This window comes from Tigriopus californicus, chromosome 5, assembly GCF_007210705.1.
Source record: "Tigriopus californicus strain San Diego chromosome 5, Tcal_SD_v2.1, whole genome shotgun sequence".
Taxonomy (NCBI): domain Eukaryota; kingdom Metazoa; phylum Arthropoda; class Copepoda; order Harpacticoida; family Harpacticidae; genus Tigriopus; species Tigriopus californicus.
The window spans coordinates 14681458-14701385 of NC_081444.1; the positions used below are offsets into that span (position 1 = coordinate 14681458).

At 43.0% G+C, this 19928-nt stretch overlaps 2 protein-coding genes across 3 annotated transcripts; both read right to left on the bottom strand.

Annotated features, from left to right (window-relative positions):
* Positions 1-2226: 2226 nt before the first annotated feature.
* Positions 2227-6696, bottom strand: LOC131880621 (uncharacterized). Its single transcript, XM_059227297.1, has 6 exons — positions 5794-6696; positions 5492-5728; positions 3931-4148; positions 3311-3429; positions 3027-3255; positions 2227-2652 (listed from the first exon to the last, which is right to left on the bottom strand). The coding sequence occupies exons 3-6, from the start codon at positions 4143-4145 to the stop codon at positions 2280-2282; spliced, it is 936 nt and encodes a 311-aa protein (XP_059083280.1). The 5' UTR covers positions 4146-4148; positions 5492-5728; positions 5794-6696; the 3' UTR covers positions 2227-2279.
* A 2650-nt stretch (positions 6697-9346) lies between these two features.
* On the bottom strand, positions 9347-19069 carry LOC131880123 (E3 ubiquitin-protein ligase UBR2-like). 2 transcript variants are annotated; one of them, XM_059226641.1, is made up of 4 exons: positions 18897-19069; positions 15369-15555; positions 14537-14871; positions 9347-14464 (listed from the first exon to the last, which is right to left on the bottom strand). In XM_059226641.1, exons 2-4 carry the CDS (start codon positions 15516-15518, stop codon positions 9439-9441), a joined length of 5511 nt encoding a protein of 1836 aa, XP_059082624.1. In that variant the 5' UTR covers positions 15519-15555; positions 18897-19069; the 3' UTR covers positions 9347-9438. The 2 variants fall into 2 exon arrangements, with proteins under 2 accessions (XP_059082624.1, XP_059082623.1); XM_059226640.1 differs by lacking the exon at positions 18897-19069 and adding an exon at positions 15817-16080.
* Between the last annotated feature and the right edge of the window lie 859 nt (positions 19070-19928).

Genomic DNA, 19928 nt, shown 5'->3' on the forward strand with positions numbered 1-19928 from the left:
TGAGGGAATCGAGTGCTTCGCGAGAAAAAAAGTGAATAAAACCTCTCTGACGTTATTTCCTAGTAAGTGAATATGCTCTTTCCAGTTGAGGCGTTCGTCGATGTTCAATCCTAAAAAAACTAATTGTTTCTCGTCTCGAGTGGCTCCTACCTGTTGAATGGATTTATTTGCCAACTTGATTATGAAATCGTGTTTCCCACTTGTAGGCCCAAAAATCATCAATTTTGTTTTGCTGTGGTTTAACGTCAATTCGATAATTTTCAAATAATTTGATAACAATTCCATCCATCTGTTGCACTGACCCTCTAACGTTGGCACCAAACTGTTGCAATGTGGTGTCGTCAGCAAACATTGTGACTCTAAATCCGGTAACGTTAGGGAGGTCGTTGATGCAAATTAGGAATAGCAATGGACCCAGTATATTCCCTTGCGGTACTCCACAAGGTACAAGCGAAGGTTATGACACCACATCTCACATTTGAACTCTTTGTCGTCGATCTGTCAAATATTTGCTAATCCATCCCGTGGTATTGGAGCTAAACCATATCTTGTTAACTTTGCCAGAAGAATCTCGTGATTTACAAAATCAAACGCTTTTTTAAATCGAGGAAAATGCCTACAGAATATTTTTCATTGCAGTTAGCGGCAAAGTTTGTAAGAAGTTGTGTATGTATGGCCTGCATCGTAGAGTGTTTGGGCCGGAATCCAAAGTGAACGTCAGCAGGTAGTCTGTAGCGAAAGGAGCAAACACACCCTTTCTAAGATCTTTGATGAAGAAGGTAAAATCATAGAAGAATTAACATAGAAGAATAAATATTGAGTTTGTTGTGTTTTTTTGCTGCAGCTGAACCGGTAATCAGTGGACAATGCAACTCTAGCCGATGGAAAGTAGCGCCTCTACAATCAGAAACTGTACCCCAGCAGCCGGTCAGCTGACATTCATTGGCTCTGAAAATTAGTCCGCCTGACTAGCTCCCATAGCACTCTCTAGGAGTTCCTCCCTCTATAGGCCGGTAATTTGGCACCTCACAGCGGTCCCTTCCTCTGTCCAAGGGCAAAACTTTTGCTGTTTTCTAGAGGTGTAACGGGCTGGAACCCAGCTCGATACTCGACAACATTTTGACGTCTGGGCTAGCCCAGGGCTCAGCCCAGACCGAAGTGCTGAAACATATTTGGCCCAAACCACCTCGAGTTGGGTTTAGGCTCTGGCTCAGCTCGGCTTGAAATCGTCGAGCTATGATGTAACCCAGCACGAGCTCGACGGGGTCATACCTCAGCCCAGGCCGAACGTAACGAAGCTCAACTCTGGCCCACCTCAGTTTGCCAGCTAATGTCTTGAACTGAAAGACAAGCTGAGGAAACAATGTGCATGACAATGAAAGGTCTCTTGCAATCAACAGTTTGATTGTTACTCAGTTCCTTATTCGATGAAACCGCAATAAAACCTTGATAAAAGAGAGGTCACAAACCTCAGTTTTGCAAAACTGGAGCGCAAACACTTCAACTCTTTGATACAATGATCTAGCGATACTTCGTCTATTTCGGTAGGATTTTGCTTCCACTACAGAATTGTCGCTATTTGTGGCACAAACACCATTATAGTTTCGCAAGAATTGTTTTAAAATAAGACGTCTGATGATCTCTTAACATTTTACGTATGTATTTGAAAACGAGTTCATGCAACGTGTGCTTAGAGTCTTCTGATAGCTGCACAAATGTTCTATCTTTTATTGTATTTTTTAAACTCCTAGTTTGGGCTAAGAGAGTTTTGTGGTGCTACGTGACACGAGAATCAGAAGCTAGAGTGGCCAATAGGTCTATTGGTTTATCCACCCAAGGTCTCTCTGATCGAACCCAGATCTAGTTCAGCTCAGACATGGGTCAACTTGATCATGAGCCAGCTCAGACATGGGCTGGCTCGGATTTGGCCCAGCTCAGACTTGACTCGAAATATCAACCCGATCAACCCAGCTTAGCTCGAAACCTGTTTTTTTTTGCCCAGCCCAGCTCGTGAGCGGGAAACTATCAACCCAGCTCAGCTCGAAATGGACCACCTTCCTCTTAGCTCAGCCCAGACCGAAAATTCTTGGCTCATTACATCTCTACTTGATATACATTCTAGCCGTAAGAAGTTATTGCGCCACCTTTTTCTGCTTGTGCTAGTAGCTATTGGGTATATTGTGCTAAAACGATCTTTAAAGTTTAGAACAAGCTTTTTACCGTAGGTATATTTCAAGTCACTCAAGCTGGTATTCATATCGCACATTCGTCCATCGTGTTTAATATTCGGTATTCCACCGGCCATACATGGTTGGAGTAGCCTTAAGACGTTTAGAGTAGTGCAAGATCAATTCCAAACCCAAACCAATCAAGCTCAAAGCTAAGAAGCATAGGTAAACCAGGCCTGCGGCTTGAAATTCATTTAGTGAAAGGGGTTTGGCTTCGGCAGTGGAGAGAACCGAGGTCTTGGTTTGAAGTCTGGCCACCAAGTCCATCTCGTTGTTCAACCATTTGTTGACAAATCCTCCCTCCTTCAATTTCTGAATCACACGGCTAAAGGGTTTCTTGTAGATGCTGTGCTTCTGAAGTGCAAATGCCACTCGATAAGGAGTCAGACATTCCCGTAGAGTATGAATCGTGGTCTCTCCGAATCTGAAATGGTTTCAACTTCTTTGTCAATCCTTTAATTCTAATGGTCAATACTTTCACAGGTCACGGGTAAGACATCAACAAAAAAAAGCATCATCGACAGAAATCTGTATCGGTCCAAGAACGTTTGCAAAAGTGAAACATAGGGAATAAGTTTTATTAGTATATTTTGCGCATAATTTGAAATGAACCTGGATAAAACTTTCAGTCTTTCAGTATGCAAACCACCCCTTTTAGATTGCAATAATGACAAATAATGACGATACGCAATTTTGGGCCTAAAAATCAAGTTAAGATTCTCATCGGATTGCTCGGCATTACAATCTAAACAAATCACTTAAAGTGAAATCACTTTGGTAATTGATTCGTGTACGTACTTGTTGGTAAATTGAGCTCTAATTTTGTAGAGGGTGCTTTGTAAAGTTTCAGCCATGATGACGGTGCCTAGACTGAGGTTCCTCAAAGCTCCATCGAAGTCGTAATGGAATTTGTAATTCTCCAGAATCTGACCAATGATGGGATCGTCACTCTTGGACAGATCATTCTTGAAGTTCTCACCAAAACTGATGACCGGTCTAGGATCTGCTATAACCTCCTTAACCGTATCTAAAATACGAGGAAATTAGTCATGTTTATTACCAATGGCATGTTCTCATTTTACCAATGGGACGCGGGACAAATGGGATGGACAAATTGGCCACCAATCCTCCACGATATCCAATGGTCAAGACGAAAAAGCACAGCAGAAATATTGCCAAAAATAGCCTCCCTCCATGAGATCTGAAAATTTAACGAATATTCTATTATTCCCCGCTGAACGGTAATTCATGAACCTTTGACTTCAAAACGTATGTATGTATATATATGTAAATATGTATTAACGGTTGTAGCGAGACTACATAGGTCTCTAAAGAGCCATGAGATTCAGCAACCAGTTTGAAGCATAGACCCATTAGGCTAATACCGGCTCTTGTATTTGCGAAAAAAGGGATGAAAATGTTTTCACTAAATTCCTTAAGCAAAAAATAAGAGTTACATGAGACCAAACAGTTCAGTCATCAACAATGTTATTTCTCATCCAAATCATTATTTGAACCAAAAAAAATTGACAAAGCTTATCGTAATCTTTGAGTTACTCGTCACCCTTTTTCTACACAAATCTTCAACTCAAAAACGGTGTTTTGAAACACATGTTTGCTTTTCATTCAGGAAGGTAGAAAGTAGATGAATTTGTCAAGCCTTCTTTTACAAAGTGGGTGCTCTTTTTCAGTCAATCATTACTTGATCGTTTTTATTTCTGGAAGGGATTCATCCACCATTGCGCCCAACAGAAAAAACATCCGTGTCCAATGGTTATTCGATTCCAGCACGCTCCAGTATCCGTAGAAATACATGAATATAAGAGCACCAATCATGGTGAAAAAGGCCGCAATCCAAGTATACATTTGCAATGGCAAACCCAAGGCCATCCATTGAGGTAAAGGCTTCGGCTTCATAACCTGTGAAATGCAATATGAAAAGCCATTGTTTTATAGTCCATTATATGACGACATTTCTGATCTTATCTAAGAAGAAGATCTGTCGCTTTTTGTATGCTTTTTTCACTGACGTTTTCTGAATGCTACCAAGTAGTATGAAAAGAAAAAAGGAATCTCCTTTTGCTTAGATAGGATTACAAAGCTTTGTAAAAATATAAATAATTACGAGGTGCTTTCATTGTTGATGCAACGGCTTTGGTTGCCAAAATTAAATTATAATAAATGGCTTACTTTGATTTGCCATGACTAAATTCAATTTCTACTACAGCTGACCTTGATTTCTCCGCTATTTTTAGTTTCTCAAGCATGTTGAAGCCGTCCAGACCTAATCCGGAGTCTAAGATTAGCGTGTACTGTGATAGTTCAGTAGGTGTGTCTTGTTGGTAAAAGTCAATTCTATTCAGGAACTTCAAACGATGGAGAGAAAATTTCATAAAATGGCTTCATCAATTTCATAAATGGAATAATTTTTTTGGGGGGGGGGAAGGAATGTTCTCTCTTTACGGGCTTTTCTCGCCGTTACAGGGACTTTAGTTAGCGGTACTTTTGAAATGAAAGGTTATAATTCGTCTATTTTGTACCTTTATTTGGTCTACCAACGAGTTCGAGTTGGCAGACCGAGCTAATCCTTGAATGTAGGGTGGATCTGGAATCCTAAATACTTAAGAATTTGCCCAGGTCTGACTTGAAAGATGGAACCGGATCAACAAGGCTTTCGTATTTCCTACGAATATTGCAGGGAAGCAAATTAAACAATGAAGGAGCCCGAGGAAGAAGAGAAGTGAACTTCATTATTCTTACTAGTGTAGCGGCCCTGGATAAAGCGGTGCCGTCAGCTGTCGCTAGAGAATGAAGTAACAGATTTCCAGCTAATAAAGTTACGTGTTATACATATTAAGACTTCCTTCCCTTTTGTATCGAACATCTCTACACTAGCCTGGATTCACGAAGGCTTGGAGGAGCTCTTGAGGGAGCACGCACATTAAGTCTCTACGGTCACTAAAATTGACCCTGAATCCTGGGTTGGGACAAAGCTTATGGATCCTTTTGAAGACGTACAGTATCAGATACCTTTCGAACCTTCTCTGAGCACTGCAGTCCCAACTTTGTAGCTTTGAACTTTGATGTTCAAAAGCGCTAAACTCACCGTGGGATTTGAAGACCTTGATATCATCATTATTAAGCACTGGCTTAACATTCAAGTCCAATCAATATATCAAAATGACTATTTTTTTCCCCGGGATTCCGGGATTTTGCATTCACGCATTCACTATCTCTTGTTCATTGACGTGGGTGATACTCACTTAAAAGCAAAAGTATCCCACGTCGTATGGGTCAGTGAAATCCACCAATCCAGGTCCTTCATACAGCCTTGGATAGAGATTGGCCCAACCCACATCAGAGCGCTCATATTGCATATCACCCATAAGACCAGAAAAGTGGTTGGGAGGTGAGAACCGACCCCATTTTTCTCCGTCCGTCGGAGGTCCAATCTCGTACGACAATCCCAACTTCTTGGCCGTGGTTTTAAAGATGTTGACCTATTTTGGAGAGGATAGAAATATTTGGGTGATTTGGTGAAATGACCTTGACCGGCCTTTTTTACCTCAAGTCCTGTATAGCTCCTTTTACCCTCGGCATTTTCGGATATAGTTGTAAAAGGGGAATAATGAAAGGCTGTGGCCTTGATCGAACGACATGCCATATCAGGGTACTTTTGGAATACAGGTGATCCATCCAGGACCATTCGATCTTCGATATAAACACCAATTTTGATGAATGGACTGGCTCCGCACAAGGATTTGGAATAAAATCCACCGTTGATCAAATTCAGCACTCCCAAGTTGAGGATCTTTTTAAAGAACTTGGACTCCATGAGAATGTCCCTCCACGAGTTATTTCGAACCATCAAAATGTATTGCGAGTCTTGTCGGTGGAACTAAGAACTGTAGTTCTCCAGCTTTTGTAGGAACGTTTCTAGTTCCAAGGCAACTAAGACAGCTTTGCAAAACTGGTGGTTCTTCTGACCTCCATGATTGAGGTCAGTGATGCTGATTTTGTCTGAAACCCCTTGAACTTGGGTCAATAACGAATCACCTTGTATCAGAGTGATGCAATATGGGTCTTGGAATAGGTCCACTATGGGCGCAAGTTCCACTGAAACGCCTTGCGACGAGTTTGAAACAAAGAGGATGAACCAAGTTAGGATAATCCAAACCATCTTGAAACTGATCACAAAGCATACGGTTTGTTGTTTTAAATATTACTTCCAATTCCCAGGGCTTTTTCTACCTTAGCCTCCAATAGCGTGAATTTGGTCTCTGAGAACGGGATCAATGAAGTACAAGGTGATGCGAGTGATTTGATCTTGACTCTTTAATCTTTGATCTTCTCGAGAAAACTCGAGCATTGTTGGAGGGGGACTTGGTGAACGTGAATATTGAAATCGTGTGAACTTTAGGTTTTTCTTGGACTTAGTTCGGCCGAAACCTGGTCCATTATTGAAACTCATGGCCTTTAGTTCGAGCTTTCTGGTAACCACCTCACATAAATTGGTTCAGGTGGTTGAAACGTTTAATCGAAATTCCCATGGTTTTTTTTTTGCTTGGCTGGCCTCATTATTGGAAGACAGCCAATCACTTTGGTACAGCCAGTGTTATCGGATATACGTTCAGTTTTCTGAACCTTCATCTTAAAGGTTGTCCTTTTCGTATTCAAGCTAGAGTAGGTACTTTACTCATTTTACAAAGGTTTGAAGAAAAGTCAGTTTTGTTGTCAAGAAGAAATCTGTATCATATTTAAACCACAAAAAATTCACTTTCCAGCAAAAGAAACATTGCAGATTGAAAATCCTAAACAACAGAACATGCTTTTTACTTATCACTAAGTTATCACTTGTCATACACTTATCACTAGCATTCCCTCAACACAATAATCAAATCAGTCAGAATAATATCGTCAGTCGAGTCAGAATAATACCGTCACTCATGTCTTCCGTACTGATTAATCAATGTTTTGGTATATTCTTTATGTAGCTTTATTCAACTTACTTCTTCTATGAAAATGACAATTTGTGGTCGACAAATGACTGCAAAGTCTATATATATAGAGAGAGAGCCCTGCTTTAGCATCTTCGTGAAGGCCAAAAATCTCATACCGCATTAGCCAGGACCTTACATGACAATACTCTACTTCTAAGGCTTGTGAATGGTAAGTGCACCAAAAATATCTTCCAAAAGTCACGAGCATTTTCTGAGGGGAGACAAAACTGCCATTCTGAAAGTGTGTCTGTTTGAAACTACGAAACTTTAAAGGATTTCAGTTTCAATAAACAAACGTTTCTTGAGCTTTGTGGTAACTCATTAATCTGGAATAAAAAAAGTGATGAAAAAGTGTATCTAAAACTATAAAAAAGCAAACCAAAACCAATCAAAAAAAAATTCCTTGAAACAAAATTACCTTGAAATTGATTTAAATCAAGCACGTAAAAAACAAAGCAAACAAAAAAAAGTGATAGTGCTATTGGGCAAGATATTTTTGAATTAAAGCGAAAATATTTTTGAAAAGAGCTGGTCAACACGTTATTTCAGTTTGATTAAAATATTGTCTCACTTTTTTAACACCTAATAATCCAATACGATTAAACAATTAAAACATCTGTACCCAACAGAATTGTGCGAAATAATTTATTCACAACCAAATTAAGTGTGCCCTTGTTTGCCCAAATTAAAAAAGATTATTTCCCCATCAGATAAGTGACAAAACACCCTCTCAGATTTTGAATCTATCCAAACAAACAAATTATCGTCTATTTTGAACAAGATACTTAATAATTGTCCGAGAAAGTCAAGCGTCCAAAACGGTTAGAGGTCTTGAAGTGAAGGCTTACCAGATTTCTTGCTTGACCCTGATATTTCACTATGTACGCTTAAGGATTAATGATTCAAATCGTAGTACCGCCATTTCAGTATTAATGGAATTCATTTCTTCCACGGAAATGTGTCCCATGGCAGTAGTGAAGAATGATAGAAACGTGTTTTGGTCAAAGATTTTTTTAAAGTGCTATTTTTGTTTCACTTTTCTCCAGCCTGGGATAAGATCTTGAAATGTTGCGGAACGTTCGTGTTTTTCCGCTACAAAATATTATTCATGTACATATGTTATGACTCTTAACTTTGCATTTATCTCGAAAATGAAGGCAATCAAAACGCCATTTGTTTTAAAGTGTTGCTGTCTTCATCTACATCATCATTCATGGCTATGGGTAAACTGAGGAAAAACATCTGTTCTCGGGTTAGGTTAAGATGCCAAATGTGTGCGATTAATAACTTTGGCGTAATGCTTTAAGACACATCATCGGGAGTGCAACAATAATCTTAGTTTCAAAGCTAACGATTCAGGATTTTGAGTATTCATTGGTTGACCCTAATTTGAGAATTGCTTATTTCTTGGATGCTAAAATTTTCCAACTTTTTCCCGATATGTTGTTTTACCCAACAATTTACAGGAACTTTTATAAGCAACATTTTTTAATACTGGAATACTACGATTTTGTTGAAAAAATATGTTTCATGTATTTCTCACTTTTGCCGACCCTTAATTCATGAGCAAAGGCTTGATTTCAAACAGTCCTTCTACTGGGATACTTTTCAAAAGTATGCTAGTCTAAAAGTTAACAATTTGGGAGCCTTGAATATTCATCGTTTGACCTTGAGTTGACAAAAAATGGAAACAGTTAAATGTGTCATGTGTTTCACATTTTGCCGACCCTGTTCAAACCCACTTTTTCAACAGAACTTCGTGAGCATCCTGGGATACTTTTCCTAATTGGAAAAGCAAGACGAACCACTGACTGCGTTGGGTCTTTTTGACTCAAGAAAAAAAAAACGTACCGTGACATGACCCTGCCGAAAATATAAAACGCTTTGAAAAAAAATGCAGTCAAGAATTCCCAATTTAACAATAGTTCAAAAACATCCTCTTGCGCAGTAAAAGTGTTTTCAAGCGTGGTCCATAACTCCTTACCGTACAAATAAATTTGTACAATTTAAATTTACTGATTTCAGGAATTAGTCCCGAGTGTCCCCGAATTTCCTTTGAAGGCAGATTCATCAACTCGCAAATGTGTGTACTCGTAATAATATCACGAGACCCATGAATAAGGGAATAATTGACGAAACATTTTATTTTTCCATTGGTAAGGTGGCAAGGGGGATTTTCGTACAATAGACAATCACTCTGAAAACTGAAACTACATGTTATGCCAAGGTGTGTTGATAAAATCGTAATTACTCTCTGAAGCGTAAGCAATCTTCTCGGGGATCTTATGCTCAATCCACAGATTCTGAATCTTGTCCAACTTTGAGCGGCACAATTTCAAGGGGAAGCCTCGCTTGAGACCCAGATCAGTTTCTCCGTATCGGTCCAAATAGGGCGAATGAATGAAGCAGCCTTTGGTTCGGCCTGACAACAACATGACTCGGCTCTCGCGGATCCGCAAGAATACGCCCTTGCCCGCACCGCACTTCTCGGCGTGGGCTGTGCACGCCCCCACGTTCATCTCCCCGATGGTGGTTTGACAGCACAGAGATTGCGAACACAGAACCTCGCCGCAGATGAGGCACATGGCAGGAGCCCGGGTGTTGTTGCAGAGCGAATCCGAGCAATTGAAATCACAGACAGAGTTGATAAGGTCAGCATAGTCTTCAGGGAGATCAATGAGACCGTTGACCTTGACGGGATAGGTCACTGGTGGGATTTTGGACGCGGTGGAGAGCATGATGTGGACGTGAGGGTGGTTGGCCCATTTCTTGGCCAGAGTGATCAGGATGGGCGGGGCAAGAATCTTGGCCGGCGAGCTGGGCAGACCCAAGTAGTGGGTCAAGGCGTCGAATTCGGCCTCTTGGTGATGCTGAAGACCAGTAGGGGCAGGCACGCCCGACAAGTGGTGGTAGAATACGGCGGCAGCTCTCAGGAAGGGCAGGCTAGCACGCTTCAAGTCCATCCACACCATATCTGCCCTTAAGCCCTCACTGCCATCCGAGTCTGAAGCAAACCCAACCGCTTCACGGATGATTTGGAGAAACTTCAGGATGATATCGCACTCGGTGGTGCGCAGGCTGGGACACGCCTCCTCTTCCACATCGCTGACGTCGTGAGTAAATTGATCTGTGGTCAGCATGATCTGTACCAAGTGAGCCACAAAGACCAAGTGTAATAGATGAAGGTCCTGGCAGTTGGCGGCTGGCAGAGGAGCTTCTTGGCTTCCAACGAATAGACTGGGAAGGGCGAAGGTCAAGGACACCAGGAGACCAAAGGCGTCGTACTCGAGAATGGACAGATTGGCCGTGTCCACTTCCATCAGGGTGGACAAGAGTTTCAAACTGTGGCTCTGTATGACTTTGGGCTCGCCAAAATTCGTGCCAATGATCCCACACACGCGGATCAACTTGGAGAGACACACCTTCTGTCGGAGGGACATGTCTTCAAAACTGGACTTCCCCTCTTCCCCTAATTCGGAGAGGACATTGCTGTAAACCGTGTAGGCACAGGCCTTCCACATCATGAGTGGCACTCTCTCATCCTGTGAATCTGGCAGGGCGTCGCAACCAATGCCGTACACGGAGGTGGCGAACACGTGGAGCATATCGAAAATGGAGGCGGAGAATTCCAGTTCTTTTCCCAATTGATGGGTGAACATCTGGCTGAAGGTCCTCCCATCGTGACTCTCCTCTTCCATCTCGTGAACAATCTGAGTCAAAGGACACGTGTAGTAGTGCTTCCTTCTGGGTACACTGCTCACGACCTTGGTCTCGGCCTCCATGGCCTTGCTGTCCCCGGATTTGGCGTCGGTTGGGCTCTTGGGCTCTTCAGTGAGTTCTCGCTTGTACTTCAAGACAATTTGCAGAGCTTGAATCCATTGTGTGAAGTCCATCTCGAGGTTTTTGGTATTCGACCTCTCGGTCTCGCCTTCTTTGGGGGTGGTCTGAGGTTGGAGGAGGTGGAACGGCGCGATCAAAGGGATCACACTATTGGAAAGACACCGACACAAAGGACACAAGAACTCTTGCTTCTCGACATCAAAGATGTTGGTGTGACGGATGCGATTGCGTTGCCGCTCATGGGCGACGATATCATCAAAATATTTCTTCCAACAAGTGGCGTGCATTATGTGACCACAACTGGCCACAAAAGGAGCTGTGGCCATGTCGGAGGTGAGAATTGGACAACTGCGATATTGGAGAGTGGACTCGGAGCTCTCATCCTCGCCCAAGTTCTTCTTCGAAAGCACGGTGGACAACTGGATGAATGAGGCCATGACCAAGGCAGGCCCATCTGAGGTCAAGGCTTGCTCCTCTTGGCACAAGATACAGGTGAAGAGGGTTTCATCGGGGGTTGAGTTGGACTTCTTGGGGCCCAAGCAGATAGGCTTACCTTCCACGTCCTCAATCGTATCGATTTCCGAACACACACTCTCATTCCGTTGCTTTTCGAGTCCAGAACTGATTTCTTCGAACTCATTCTTGTTCTCTTTGACAAAGTTACTTTGGGCAGATTTCATCTGAGCTAAGATTTTCGCCCTTCGAGCTTCAGCCATGGCCTTTTTGCGCTTGCGAGCTTCCAGAGCGTCCACCCGAGACGAGTCGGCTCCACTTTCCGTGTCCATCCTGGAGGAACCTTGTCCACAAGCCCCAATATCTTCCACGCTCAAGTCCTGCCATTTCTTCAAGGTCCATGCCAACAACTCTTTGTGACTGTCGATGCGTTGACTCCCGACCAATTGCGAGAGTAGTTTGAAAATGTCAAATTTGGAAGCCTTGGCGGTGAATTCGACCTTCTTGGGTGCGTTTGGATCTTCCTTGGACCTCTGCTCTTCGTGCAGGCATGTTCCAATTAAGAATAGAACTCTTTGAACTTGACCCTCCGAGAAGCATCGAGATTTGAGATTGTCCGCTCTCATGAGGACCAAGGATACAATGTATAAGAACACGTCACTCTCGATGATATCCACGACGCGTAGGAATTCCTTGGTGAACGGAGGTGGTTTCGGTGGGGGATTGCACTTAGGGAGCCCATGCTCCCTTTTCTTTTCTAGCAACGTCTCCTCGGACTTGGACTGGTCCTCTTTCGAGTAATGATAGAAGAACACATTGTACTCGTCAAAGAAGTCCTTCTTCAATTCGTACACGCCACGTTCACCGGTTCGATTGAACACGGCCACACTCTCGACGATTTGATCCAAGCCAGTCTCTTTGCTAATGTCTTGTCCGATGCTCTTGTTCAAAGACCAATGGGGCATGTTCTTGATGCAAAGCAATTGGATAATCTCTTTTCTGAGAACATCTTCCTCGGTGACTTCACCAACTCCCACGACGTATCGCTCTCCAAGAATAGTAAGAAGTGTCCCGAGGAACTCTTCAACCAGAGCAATGATCTGTCGGATACTGTCGTCCTCGGAGCAATCAAAGTTCTTTTCAGCCCAGGCGGCCAAATTGAACTTGTACATCAGGTTGATCAAGTACTGATTGGGCTCAATGAGCGCCGCTCCCAATTGGAGCATGATGATATCCTGATCGAGCATCTCCTTCCTACGATTGGGGTACACGTAGGTTCGGATCTGATCCGTGAGCGAGTATCCATTTCGGCGCCACATTCCAGCGTGCACTTGGGCCACAAGTACCACAGTCCGGAGTGAGGGCTCGATCATTTGAATTGGATTGGGCTTCGCCAGGATGTTCAACTCATTCGAGTCGAAGGTCAAGTTAAACCGTTGCATGTAGAGGCTCAGGCCGGCTAGGAGGCGGGTCAATGGAGCGTGCATGCTAATGGGCCGACTGCTCACTTGATAGGCAATGCAGGTAGCTTCTTGAGCCTGGACACGAACCGTCTCATAAGTCACGGATGTGGCGGGATTCTTATCCGCCTCCTTCAGATCAAAGTAGAGCTTCTTGAGAAGCATTCGCAAGGTCTTGATGAACACCACCCGGTCTCTGGACGCCCATTCCATGACCAAGTAAGTCAGAGGTGCGATGGTGTTGTGTAGGCTGAAGGCCGACCTCCATTCGAGCTCGTATTCCAAGTGATGAGTGGTCTGACGAGTCTGAAGATCCATGCCTTGCATCCAATACAAAATATCCAAGAGCAGGGTCACTCCATGGAGGAAGCCCTTTCTCAATTGATCCGTCCAAGCATCGACCTCTGGCGGAGTTCTCAGGAGATATCGCAAGTCACTGGTGATATAATGGTCGGGTCGTCGAGGCGAGAGGTTATTTAGGGACTCCTGAAAGTCCAACTTGCCAAATTCATTTCTTCGGCCTTCACATTCAGACATGAAAGTTGTGAGAAGTTTGGCTAGAACGTCATCGTTAGCCACTAAATGATGAGCCAAAGTGGGTGCCGTAAACAACTGGATGGAGAACGAGTGAATGGAGAACGAGTGGTCGTGGTCATCTTGGATGTAGTCTTTCATCATTTGGCCATAACACTGAGTGAACAAGCTCGCAAACTGCCGCTTGGTCTCATTATCGAACAACATGGTGGTGATGAGGAGATGATGAGTTTGCTTCCGTGTGGCCTTCCACAAGACCGTATCGTTGCGGAAGATGGTTTCCAGCATGGAGCACCGATCTTTCAGATCCTTTTCCTGCAAAATGATGGCGAACAATGCAATGAAGCTATCGCATTTCTCCAAGATGCCCTGTAACCAGTCCAAAAGCCTCATGGCGAAATTCTGATGAGCCATCACATAACTATTCATGACCACCACTTTGAGAGGCTTCGAGTTTCGTCGGCTCGTGATCCGTTCCGTGATCCGTTTGACATCGTTGCAATTCTGGAAACCGGAACACTTGACCAAGCACCGTCCTTCACGATCAATGAGCGTGGCCAGGCCTTTGGCGGCATTGCGATCGCATTCGATCGCTCGGGTGAGCGTGGCGATCACATCGTCAAAAGTGTGCTCTTCGTCATTGAAAATGATCGTCGAATAAGAGTCCTCGGCAGTCATGTCCTCGAACGAGTCCATTTGCCGATAGGTCAGATCTGCTGGTAAGGTTAAAGAAGCCGGAAGTGTGAGAACCTCAAGGCAATATTTCATCACGCTCATCAGAACGTAACGTCCTCGAACTTGGATCTCAGGGGGAACTTTCGAGAGGATGGGCTCGGCAGGCCCGGTTTGCGTTCCCAACGCATGAGTATCGCAATGAGGGTCGGCTTTCCACGCCTCCGTATCTCCACAATCGCATATCCCGTTTCCCGTGGAAATGGCCATCTTGTAACTGAATCGTACAACAAACCATGGTTGGTTACTTTGATCGAAGACAGGGAAACATGTACGTGTACACACATACCTGTGGAACTGATGCTTTGATTGCTTGAAGCAATTGACACAAAGCACGCACGTGAAATCCTGCCCACAATCCCAGCAACTGTACGTGGCATCCCCGGAACGAAATTTCTTCCCACAAGTGGCACGGGGTCGGTTGAGCTCAGCTAATCGTTCCATAACGGGTTCAGGGTCGCCGTTGCAAAGGAACTGTTCCAAGGGTGCCAGAAGGAGGCGCTGAATCTCATCTTCGTCCAAATGAGCGTTGGGGGATTGATAGTCCATGTTGAATTTGGGACAAAACAATTTGGGAACAATACGTCGCCACCATTGACGGAAATGATGACACGCGAGGTTATCCTGAAATAAGGGAAACGGATCTACTTTTAGTAACCTGAACTTGGTTCATTATAGCGCTAGAGATGGCTATTTCGGGACGGACAATGGCCTTAAAACACGTGAACGTGTGCATTACGTCCACCATTGTGCAACTCTGTTTTAGGGAAAGGTTGAAATTTTGAAAACGTGCGTGTCTCTGACGAGCTGTTCGATTTCAAGCCAAAAGTTATGGCTGTCATCACGTGACACACACTTATTGCATTAATAATCAATACCAAACATTACAGTAGCGAGAAATAATTAGCCATCAATGACGTCATCCAATGCCGACTCGATCATCCGTCGAGGAATCGATGTTTGTGATGGGTTTTCCTTTTTTGTCCTTTTTGCCTTTCCATGGAGGTCACTCATTTGACTACAAAATGCTTTTAGGCCTCCTTTTTCGGTTCAAATTAACATCATTTATAATGATTTCGGTACTTAATGAATAGGAGGCCTGGGCACGATTATGGACATACCTTTTCCAGGGCATTGTTCCAATAATGGAGAACATCTTCGGTGGTTTTTAAGTCTGGCATCGGCTGAGAGTCCTCATCCTCGAACCCGCCCAACTCTCTCTGGAGAACATCGGCCAGAGCCTGAAGGTTAGGTGGGAGAGGGAAGTCCATTCTGCCGCCCACGTTGAACTTGGTTTTCAAGCACTTTCTGCGAATAGAGAAGAAATTATAGACCAACAATCACCGGCATGACGATACTGGCCCTCTTGGGCCGACTTCAAAAGAACTGCAGCCCCTTATGAGCAAAATGTCAGTTCAGAGGGGCCTAGAATCTGGATTCGTTTCTTTGATCATGGAGGTGAACCCAAGAGACCCGAGAGAGAGGGTCCTTTTTGAAGGCTATCCAACCATGATGAACCTCCAAATGAACGAGGGGGAATGATTCATCATGCTTGGTAGTACCACCTACTTGAGCTTCTTCCAAGGATTCACGAGTAAACTTCGACACTGCGTTGGGGCCAAGTCTTTCACTAAACTGAAACCTGAGGGCATTGCTCAAGTCATAATGCTCAATTCCAAAACGAAGGAACCACACAAAGAAATGTCGGCCTTTCAGTGGAACGGAATAAAGGAACTCGAGCCAAGGGACGAAAAACAGTCTGATCGAGACCTAATTTCCTTGCCCTTGGACAAGGAACTGCTTAGCGAGAGATCAAGAAGCACTATTACTAGGCGAACTAACAAAGGTGAGCCAGATCACTTGAATACCGAGTGATCCACTGGGGATCGTCGCTGGTGACGCAGTTTCCATTGCGGGTGCGACTTTCATTTCGAAAGCATCCTTCCTTCCTTCCTTACAAGAAAAGGTGCAAAGAGCGCTATATGATCGAGGGTACCGTACACTTCTCGGCCTTATTCGAATGAGAGCATCTGTTCAGAAGGAACTTGATCCGATGAGGTGAAGTTTTATGTAAATAGGTCCCCTTTGAAAACGGCTCGAATTTTATACCTCGATCGATGAGAAACAACATTTTCGGTGGAGCGGATACTTTTCTAGAAGCGGAAGAGTTTTGTTTACGACATTACTATAAATATTTGAGCTATAGAGTGTTTCAGGACGTGAGAAAATACAAGAATACGGTACAAAGAGGTGGGAAATTGGAACACCTTTTTGCGTGGAATTTGGCAAGAAAGATACCACACTTGTCCAGTTCTGATGTACCGACATATCAACTTACACAAGTTGTATTGCGTAGAGGTTATTCTTTTGACTTGAGTACTAATTGGCCAAGTCCAAAGGCTTTTCTTGTCGTTGGCAATGAAAAGGATCTTTGCTTGTATTCCATGCCATCCACCTTTATTCTGGAGCTTGGGAGTTTCTTCAAATAGGATAAATGCTAGGCTCACAGTTGGGGGTACATAAAGAAGACGAAAGTCCATGAATGAAAACCACGAGGGATTCTTCATTCCAAACTGAAGGACATTTATTTGGAACGGGCTCAACCATGGTCAAGATAAGTATTGGATTAACAAGCCTCAAGGGACAGATATGCGCTGCATTTTCTTCCCACGACGTTCCACTGAAATCATGGGAGTCGTTTAGTTAAGTTTGCCAAAGTGGAGAACTTTTCCCCAAAGTTCAGAAGAAGGAAGTCCATCTCTGCCGACAAAAACAAACGCATTTGCTGTTTCCTTTGAATACGAGGAATTTCAACGGGGACAAAGGTCCGTTGGGCCAGCAACGGAACACATCATCATCATCATCAACTAACAGTCAATCTGATAATAGAAAGTTTCCAGTTGTGGCAACAAAAGCTTACCAACGCCTTTCAAGGCTGGAGCTGACACTACCCTTCGTTTTCAAAGAGATCGTCGGACATCAAAAGATTTGCATTTGACTCGAAACTACAATGGCATCGTTTCTGGGTCGTCTCATTAAATTGAGTGGGGTCGTCTTCACTGATTGGAACAACTTGGACTCTGGATTCTCCGACAACACATTATGGGCACACGAACTAATTTGGAGACGGACAAAAATTCCTACAAGTCCATGAGAGGGATCGCTTTTTAATTTCATACATTTAATCAGCCTTGAGTGGCATCAATGTGTCACATTTAGGAACACTGCTTTTTGTTTTCCCGGACAATAATTTGACTTCTTGCTAACTCATTCAAATTATCCATAAAAACAAAAATGAACTGGCTTTCATATAGTCTCCTATACGAACAGGGTTGGCTTTCTCAATTTGTGGGTTCTTCAGTTCCTTCACGCGAATGATGGACCTCAAAATTAAAACACTGTGCAACAGTGTAGCTAAGACTAATGGAACAAAGTATCAAATGCAAATTTCCTCCTCGCTTTCAACACATAATTATACACCACAAAGTGTCCAATAGTGGTTTTTACAATAAATAATAAACATAATCTGTTGTGAAAAGAATGGTCGAGAGGTACTATTTCGCCTGTTATTTGTTATAACATCACGTTCAAATGAAGATAACTACAAGCCCATTAATTGCATTGGGTGCTTCCAAAGAATCGGTCTAGCATCTACTTGAATTAAAAACATCTCGTGACATTCATAGAATTGCCAGCATTCCGTTTGAATTCTGGATATCGACTATCGTTTACGGTGAATATGCTTGTAAATGGAAAAAAAAAGATTTCTAGCAATTTAAACACCTGCATGGTGTGGAATGAATTGTTTGATTACGTTGAGCAATCCTTTATCATTTCAGCACGGATACTTTGGACACTTGGCAACGCAACTCTGATCACAATTATTTTCAAGAGTGTGGGTTCGAGCCTGGCTCTTAACTTGAGAACGTCAAGAATTTAAATTGCTTTTCTATCGAGAAACAATTCAATTTGAAATGGGTCTGACATGTGGTCTAAAAGTTCCTCTGATTAAGAATGATATTAGTGGGCGCTTTGGCGCTTTGCTAAAACCAAGCAGCGACTCGAGTACCTACTTTCGCAGGAGTAAGATTGAGAATACGGATGGACATTTTTTCCAGCAAACTATTTACCTAGTCAAGGGTTTACTTTCATCGCACTGACCCTAAAGTATTACATGGCTTAACCGGAGCAATGCCAAATATCATGAATGAAGAATGGGCAGCTAAGGTTCCACAAGGATGGGATATGTTGGTTAAGGAACTGTTTTTCGCATCTCAAACCATATTCAAACCCTGTTTCTTGGCTTTATGGGGGCAATATCGAGCCCTGGACTTTGAAGACCAGTTTTGAAAAAGTAGAACTGTGACAGAAAAATAGTAATGTACATTGTGGGTCTGTCTATGTATCCTTTAGACTCCGAAATTGGAGTAGGATAATGGCCGTACTTTGTTAGAATGTATTGAATATAACGACGGCTCTCAACTTCTAGAACTGTCTCATAGTTGTCGTGGCCTTCTCCCTCAAGGTATGGATCAATGACGGTCACATCAAATCTTCCATTCCATCGTGATTGTACGAGTAAAAAATCCCTTAACTAACAACAAAGTGTGGATCCAGAATAGGAGCGGGAGAAAGAAAGTTGAACTTACCACTCTCCAGAGTCTATAGTCTCATGTTTGTTGGGTTGGGTCACTCATTCACTGTCTTTGAGGGCCAAAGCGATCCAGTTATTCAACAATCGGTGTGGAAAAAGATGCCCTGGGCCTGGTTCAATATTCAGATAGAACGATAGTTTCATAGACTAAAGATGTAAGATGAGGGAGAAGCAGCTAAGCAGCTGTTATGTCTCTTTACTCTTGAGTCCTCTCTCGGCCAATCAGAGCATAGAGCACTCATAGCAGCGGTATTTATACAACTGGCTAATAGAACGTGTGTGGCAAGATCAACGTTATTCTCCACCGATTAGTTGGCGGTGCTTATTTTTAAATTTGTGGCAAAATGTTAAAAGGTTTAGATAGAGACTTTAAGGGTTATCAATATCGTGTTAGGTTAGGTTGGGCTAGGTTAGGTAAGGTTAGATTAGGTTTGATTAGGTCAGGTTAAGATTTTAAAAAGTAGCACCGCCAACTAATCGGTGGAGAATAACGTTTACCGTGTGGCAAAGACCCACATGATTCGATCAACGTTATTCTCCACCGATTAGTTGGCTGTGCTCATTTTTAAATTTGTGCCAAAATGTTAAAAGGTTTAGATTAAGACTTTAAGGGTGATTAATGTCGTGTTAGGTGAGGTTAGGTTTGATTAGACGAGGTTTAGCTTAAAAAAGTAGCACCGCCAACTAATCGGCGGAGAATAACGTTTACCCCATGATTCATATCTCCACGCATACTTTTCGGCGCCTAATCAATCCAACAGGGATAGTTCGAGGGAAATTTTCTTCATCCATTCCATACCCAAATCCATTTTTTTAAATCTTTATGCTGCTGAAATGAGCTAGATATTTCAATTTAGTAGTGAATTAAGCAGGTTGCTGGTCTGACTTTAGGTCCCAAATATCTCAGTCTTGAACAGAGACAAAGCAAGGTGCTACTTTAAAACCTAAACAGCCTGCAAAAGCTTCACTTCAGCGTTGATACAAATATTTTTCTACATCATTTGCTTTATTTTCCTGGAGAATGTTA